The sequence below is a fragment of the Tarenaya hassleriana genome, unplaced genomic scaffold (assembly GCF_000463585.1).
Source record: "Tarenaya hassleriana unplaced genomic scaffold, ASM46358v1 Cleome24, whole genome shotgun sequence".
Taxonomy (NCBI): domain Eukaryota; kingdom Viridiplantae; phylum Streptophyta; class Magnoliopsida; order Brassicales; family Cleomaceae; genus Tarenaya; species Tarenaya hassleriana.
In genome coordinates, this window is record NW_010965696.1 from 2,248,293 (window position 1) to 2,255,765 (window position 7,473).

General features: G+C 39.6%; 2 protein-coding genes across 3 annotated transcripts in view; both read left to right on the forward strand.

The window, feature by feature from the left end:
* Positions 1-1,033, forward strand: part of LOC104816018 (probable voltage-gated potassium channel subunit beta) — a 3,007-nt gene extending 1,974 nt beyond the window's left edge. Inside the window, exons 3-5 of the mRNA XM_010544676.1 lie at positions 142-285; positions 372-536; positions 719-1,033. Of these exons, the coding sequence (XP_010542978.1) occupies positions 142-285; positions 372-536; positions 719-832 (423 nt within the window). The 3' untranslated portion in view covers positions 833-1,033. The remainder of the gene's footprint in view (positions 1-141; positions 286-371; positions 537-718) is intronic.
* Positions 1,034-1,545: 512 nt separating this feature from the next.
* On the forward strand, positions 1,546-6,874 carry LOC104816019 (serine/threonine-protein kinase phg2-like). Of its 2 annotated transcripts, none has more exons than XM_010544678.1 (10): positions 1,546-1,746; positions 2,065-4,405; positions 4,750-5,049; positions 5,138-5,209; positions 5,338-5,490; positions 5,593-5,756; positions 5,840-5,987; positions 6,074-6,196; positions 6,306-6,393; positions 6,519-6,874. In XM_010544678.1, the coding sequence occupies exons 2-10, from the start codon at positions 2,423-2,425 to the stop codon at positions 6,704-6,706; spliced, it is 3,219 nt and encodes a 1,072-aa protein (XP_010542980.1). In that variant the 5' UTR covers positions 1,546-1,746; positions 2,065-2,422; the 3' UTR covers positions 6,707-6,874. The 2 variants fall into 2 exon arrangements, with proteins under 2 accessions (XP_010542980.1, XP_010542979.1); XM_010544677.1 differs by having other exon boundaries at positions 1,547-1,746; positions 5,837-5,987.
* The last annotated feature ends 599 nt before the right edge of the window (positions 6,875-7,473 follow it).

Below are 7,473 nucleotides of genomic sequence, written 5' to 3' on the forward strand. Positions count from 1 at the left end.
TTTCCCTACTTTGTTTCCCTTACAATTATTCGTTTATGTTAGTCGGGTTGGTAATCCTACAGAAGAGACTACTCGGTTTGATAAATAGTTAAGCTTTTAAGTTTTGTCCCCGAGCCTTGTGTCTGATCTTATGCAATGCAGGTTGAAACAGAGTTCCTCCCTCTGTACACCAACTATGGCCTAGGTCTCACTACGTGGAGCCCGCTTGCATCTGGTGTGCTCACCGGAAAATACAGCAATGGAGTTATTCCTCCCGATAGCCGTTTCGCATTGGAGAATTACAAGGTGAGGCTTCCTTTCTGCATCTAAATTTTCGGTGTCAAACCTTTCTTTAGTAGATAGTTTCTCGATATAATCTTTTTTCTTTGCAGAATCTTGCTAACAGATCACTGGTAGATGATGCTCTGACGAAAGTTAACGATCTCAAACTGATTGCGGATGAACTGGGAGTGTCGTTAGCTCAGCTCGCGATCGCTTGGTGTGCATCAAATCCGAACGTGTCATCTGTCATAACGGGTGCCACGAAAGAGTCGCAGGTTAGTTCTTCAAACCCGGTTTTCCCCGTAATCTCTATCACTACCCTTATAATCCCAGGGATCTCTGCAAAATTCATGTCAAAACCCGGGGAAATTTTCTTGCCAACGGAACATACTTCAAATCCGGAATCCGAGATCTAAGATCTGAAAAAGACTGGATCTTTTCTTTTTTCGCAATGCAGATCCAAGAAAACATGAAGGCCATTGATGTTATCCGGTTGATGACACCTTCGGTTCTGGACAAGATCGAGCAAGTGATACAGAGCAAGCCGAAACGTCCGGAGTCGTATCGGTAACTAAACGAAGAAGCTTCTTCTCCTCCTCCTCCTCGTCGGATCTCACAGTTCGTTGTGTTGTTGTTTGTTGTGTACTTTGTGTTTCGAAACATGATGTCCGCAACTACTATCCACGTTTAACTTTTATTTATATGTATAGATATGTGAACAAGTGGTATCAAAACATATATATGCATAATATACGATGAAAATTACAGAATATTTATTCTGCCTTTTATATATAATCATGTTATAGATGTGTGTTTGAAAATTATAGAATAGTTCGTGTAAATAGGATAGAAATTGTAACGTACTAATTTTGGATTATTTCAAAAATCGATTTTTATCTTTCGGTGTAATCGTATAATAGAGTGAGGTTGAACAATTACTATTTATCATTTTTTGGAATTTCATGTACCACCTGTCTTGGTAGTTTATTCCGATTTTTAATATATATATATATTTTAAAATATGTTACATCATTGAAAATCATAAATATATATATATATATATACACACACACACGAGATAGTATTACTATTATTTAACTAAAGATATTCACTTTTTTTTTTTGTAAAATTCAATTTTATTATTTTTCTTAGAACTATGAATTATGATTAAATTTTATTTAGAGAGAGTGTTTATTTTTAGATAATTTTCAAGATAAAACAAAAAGACATTTGAGAGGGAGAGATTTTCGATTTTTTTAGTTTTTATGGAGTTTGTCCCCCGCGTTATTTTGAGCTCTCTCTCTCTACCGTACGAACTACGAACCAAAAACCCCAACTTTCGAAAGCTCCGATCTTTTTTTTCCCTTTTCGGAGAATTCTTTCCCAGTTTCCCACCGGACAAATTCCAGATTTTGAATCTTTGTTTCCGTCATTGTTAATCTCATCGGCAAACCCGATTTCCTCCCTTTTGACCTTTTTTTCCGGGTAATAATCACATCTTCTATCATCTCGTTTAGATTTTGAATTTGTCAATTCCGTGAAAGCACATTTGATCTCATCGGTGGTTTTGATGCTTCGCGTTCGCAAAACACCCTCATGTTCCGTTTGTATAATTGATCCGGTCATTTGCTGTAAAAAAAAATTTCTGAAATTTCGATGAAATTCTTGGTTTTTCAACGAACCCTTTGAAAGTGGGATGATTATCTTCCTGTTGCTGTTGTTATTCAGGGGAATTTCGTGTGTTGAAATTTGAAATCTCCAGCTCTTTCAAATGAGTTCTGATCTTGTTCTGTGTATATTCAGGAGGTGTTAATGGTGTTTGTTTGAGATTTGATGATGGGCACAAGGGTTCGTGTTTGATCTCCATAACCTGTTCGATGTATTTCCTCAAAGACCGGACTCAAGGATACTTGTAATCTGGGGTGGAGAATGAAATCAAGGCGTTTTCTACATTTTCATCCTGAAATTGAGGTTAGCGTGCGGATTAAGAAAATGGTATGGGCCCTCCGGGTTTAGATGCATAACAGTGGAACGTGTTTCTGAGGAATATCGAAGCAAGCCATTGTATATTAGCCTCTATGGCCTTTGAGAATGAAGGGTTTTGCTCCGGTGGGGAAGAATAGGACTTAGTTTTTTTTTTCCGTTTTTGGGCCCCAAGACCATGACAATGGAGGTCCCTGGCAGCTCGGACCAGCAGGTAGGTAGGGATAGTTTCAGCAGGGACATTCATGTTAACAGCAGAAACGTAGGTAATATCTGCATCCAGACAGGGGAGGAGTTTTCAGACGACTTCCTGAGGGATCGTGCTCGAAGAGCACATGTTGCCAACAACAATGTTGAGAACGACCATAATCGTCAACTCGTTTACGAGGATCTCAATAGAATTCTCGGGCTTCAGAGAGTTGATTCTGATGTTTCAGACGTTCTTCATCTGAGAGGATATACAGCTGAAGCAGATTCTCAGCTTAACCGAGACAGTAGTGTAGCAAGATACATGGAAAATGGTGTCAGTGATGTGCAACGGACGGGCAAGTTTACTGTCCGAAATTACTATAATGGTGCTGCTCATAGACCCAATGCCGTGCCCTTTGATGTTGCAGACTCACCTCAGATGTATCAGAAAGCATCATCAGATGTTTCTTTGCCAGGAAAACTGAAGTTTCTCTGCAGTTTTGGGGGAAGGATCTTAACACGGCCGGGTGATGTGAAGTTTAGATACATTGGAGGAGAGACTCGGATTATCTCGATAAGGAAAAATGTTAGTCTCAACGAATTGATGCAAAAGACTTATGCTGTGTGCAATTATCCCCACACAATCAAGTACCAATTACCTGGAGAAGATCTCGATTCATTAATTTCTGTTTGCTCGGATGAGGATCTTCTTCACATGATTGAAGAGTATCAAGAGGCTGACAAAAGAGCTGGTTCCCAGAAGATAAGGATATTTCTCGTGTCTTCAGCTGAACCCGATAGTCCAAACTCTTTCAATGGAAGGAGCACAAACACAAACACAAACTTGCAACAAATAGGTTTTGATAATTATCAATGTGTTTCTGCTCTTAATGGAGTTGTGGATGTGAGCTCTCGAGAGAGTTCCAGAGGCCAAAGCATGTCAAGTCAGACTACACAATTTGGGAATGCTTCTGACTATAGCCCTACATTTCATCGAGACTCGCCTACTTCTGATCATACATTGGAAACCAGAGACTGCAGTCCAACCACGTCAAGTTTCTTGACGGCTTTTGCGAACCCTGGTGCTGTTCACTTTATGTCTGCAATGAAGGTACCGAGGAATTCTTCGGGTCAGCAATCTCCTCCGTCATCTCCATTTCCGGTTCATCAGAGAGCTAATACCGACATCCCATACTTTGTTGATACAAACGGGTTCTTTGATAATAACCTATCTTACATGGTTGCTCCGAACTTTCTGCCACAACATCAGTTCTTGTTGGGGACTAAACAGATGCAGAAGCACTCAGAAATAAATTTTCATTATCGGAGCCCGAGTGGTGACCCTCATCCCCAAGCTGGTGAAGCTTATATGGGGTCTGAGAAACTGATGCTAAAGAAAAATGCTCTTTCTGATCCACAATTGCATGATGAGAGCCTTAGGTTAGAACCGATTACCCGAAAACGTTGGAAAATTGTGAGAGAGCAATTACCTTCCTTGGCCATGTCAAATTCTGCAGTGAAATGGCAAGAGGGTGGTCCGTCTTTCAAGAATTCAGACCACAGAAGCAAGGACAAGGTTGGGATTTCCACAAAAGCCCCGAAATGGATTGATCATGATGATCCTGGTTCTTTTGATCAGGTGTTAAAGCAGCATGAAAGTAGTAGTAATTGTAACCCCAAGAGTTCAAACTTCCGACCAGTTGCCCGTGTTACTTCATGCAATTCACAAGACTCAGGAAGCTCGGTGTTCACTTTATCAGTGAATGCAAATGAAATTTCCGTCGATGCTTTGAGGGAGAAACTGATTGATGTTCAGCTAGATACTGCATCGGATATTTACATCAGAAGCCAAAATTCGGCTGGAGATCTACTATGTGATACGATTAAACCAAGTGGTCAAGCTGATTACCTTGCATCTACCAAGAATTTGCCAGATGAGTCCGAAAGACAGCAACCTACGGTTCCAAGATGTGTAAGCATAATTGACCTTCTACCAATACAAATATAAGAATTTCTTGAATATGCTAAAAAATGTTTCCGATTTATGGGTTTTATCTGTAAACTTTTCTGGTATAACTCTTGATGCAAGGTGTTCTTGAAAAATTTTCTTCTGCAACTGTTTCTTTTCCGTAAGGATAGAAGAATTTTGGGACAAAATTTTTGGTCAGTTAATATTTTAAAGGGCTACTCATTTCTCTCGAAGTAAAACACTTGAATTCATCAGTTTACTGTCATAAAATAGATGACCAGTAAACTTTTGTGTTAAGTTAGCAAATCTCTTGTCTTAAAGTACGCCTTTTTTTAACCCTGGTGCAGGATTTGGAGATAAGCGATGATTTGAGTACTCGGGCTTCTCTTCCGAGGGAAAAAGTTTTTCACTATTGTGAAATGCCGCTTGGAAAGGTGGGATCTAGAGATGCCGTGTTCTTGCACACGCAGAATTCAGATGATTTTCGTACAAGCAAGTTGCTTGGTCCACCACTCAACAAAAAAGAATCAGATACCCTGTTAGAAGAAGCTACCATTCTCCCTCATGTACAGAGCGAGTCAGGTGATAATAATTTCTATTCAAGGGAAGAAGAAGAAAACGGTGCTGGTCATGAATCTGAAATGGAGGTATTGTTCTTTTCCTTAGATTAGAGCTGCGGCATTTCTAGGTGTTTGTCTCCATGGATTTTGACTCAGTCCTCTCTTTTTTTTGCAGGAAAAGGATGCTAACGAATCAATCGGTGAGGCCACGATGGTTGAAATTGAAGCTGGGATTTATGGCTTACAGGTAGAAATTTTTTAGCATTTCATTTTGTTTAGGGCTTGCAAGCATGAAGACACATGAAATCTTCACTATGGAGGAAAATCAGGTTCTTTAACCTCAAGTTCCATTGGCTGTTTGCCTTGTGTGTGCAGATTATAAAGAATTCTGACCTTGAGGACTTACATGAGCTCGGATCAGGGACATTTGGAACTGTTTACTACGGGAAGTGGAGAGGAACTGATGTTGCTATCAAGAGGATAAAGAACAGTTGTTTCTCCGGTAGATCATCTGAGCAAGAACGGCAGGTAAGCTTACTCAAATCGTTTTCATATGAGTTAAAAATTTGTATCTTTTTTTTGTTTGCTTCTCCGAAAGCCTTAGTGTTTGCAAAAGTTTCACAAATGCAGACGAAAGATTTCTGGAGAGAAGCTAGGATCTTAGCGAATCTTCACCATCCAAACGTGGTGGCATTTTATGGAGTTGTACCGGATGGACCCGGTGGAACTATGGCAACTGTAACAGAGTATATGGTGAACGGATCTCTGAGACATGCCTTGCAGAGGAAAGACAGGTGTATATATATATATTTCTTGTCTCTTGGTTCTGACCTGAAATAGGCCAGTTTCTGACATGTTCACACAACTATTCCAGTAGATCGCTGGATAAGAGGAAAAAGCTCATGATAGCTCTGGATGCTGCATTTGGCATGGAGTACCTGCATATGAAGAACATTGTTCATTTTGATCTGAAATGTGATAATCTTCTTGTTAACTTGAGGGATACACAGCGACCAATTTGCAAGGTAAAGAATCCATCTTTTTTCCTCATCCTCCATCAGATTCTTCTGCATTGTGGTACCCAAATTTGCTTCATAAAATTCTCCTGCAGGTTGGTGATTTCGGGTTATCAAGAATCAAACGCAACACTCTCGTTTCTGGTGGAGTAAGAGGAACCCTTCCTTGGATGGCACCTGAGCTGCTGAACGGAAGCAGCAACCGCGTCTCTGAGAAGGTATTATCCAATCCAAGATCAAAGCAAACGACTCGAAACATGATCTCAGCCCGAGTTCAGACACTCTCTGAACAACTGTTTCTGAAAACGAAACCCTCTCCCATCGCAGGTAGATGTATTCTCATTCGGTATTGCAATGTGGGAGATCTTGACAGGCGAAGAACCTTACGCAAACATGCACTGCGGCACCATCATCGGTAAACCCTATTCCCCATATTTGTTTCAGAAACAACCCAATTCATCAAGATCCAATCTTTCTGACAAAACAATGAAACCCACTTGCCATTGGTCTTGTCTTTTTGATGTTGATTACTTACACAAGGTGGGATTCTGAACAATACACTAAGACCTCCGGTGCCGGAGAAATGCGATGAAGAGTGGAGAAAACTGATGGAGCAATGCTGGTCGTTCGATCCATCGGAGAGGCCGCCGTTTACAGAGATCGTTGACCGGCTCCGGTCAATGTCCGTTGCCTTGCAGCCCAAGCGACGAATACCGGCCGTCCGATGAACTGAACGAGGGAAACTAATTTAAAATGTACGGAGTTTTGTAATATAGTATTCAGATTGGGGTAATTTTGTACTTGAAAAGTTGAGGGTTTGTTGTAAAATACAAATTTTAAATGAGAAATGTGTTTCTCAACCAAAGTAAAATATATAAATATCTGTTTCTCTTTTATACCAAGGTTTTCTCATTTTCTTGTTCTCATTTTTTTTTTGTTTTCACATTCTATCTAATTAGAAAGAAAAATACTTAACGAGTAATAAAACATTACTATTAATTTAGTGCAATTGGTTGCTATTTCTAAATTTAGACTATTATACATACATAAATAATATTGGTTGCTATTCCTTTTTCTATACCATTATTTGATCAATTTCTCATTTTCTTGTTCTCAAATCTCTTGTTTTTACATTCGATCTAAAAAAATAAAATTGACGGGTGATAAAACGTTAATATGATTTAGAGCAATTGGTAGCTATTTCTAATTTTGGACTAATATACACATATAATATAGTCTTGAGTTTTAACATTAGTAATTTTCTAGATAATATATTTAGACCCTTAATTTGTTTTTTCTAACTACATTTAGGTAACCGAACCAGTTTGCACTGTCCCACCCCCCTCCCCCCTCTCACTCCCAAAGTTTTGAACTTTAAAGCTTCTGCCTTTGTTGGGGTTTAATCTTGGAGACAGAACAATGGCCGACGAAGCAAAAATCTTCACTCTTTCAGAAGTGTCGCTGCACAACCATGCGAAAGATTGTTGGCTGGTCG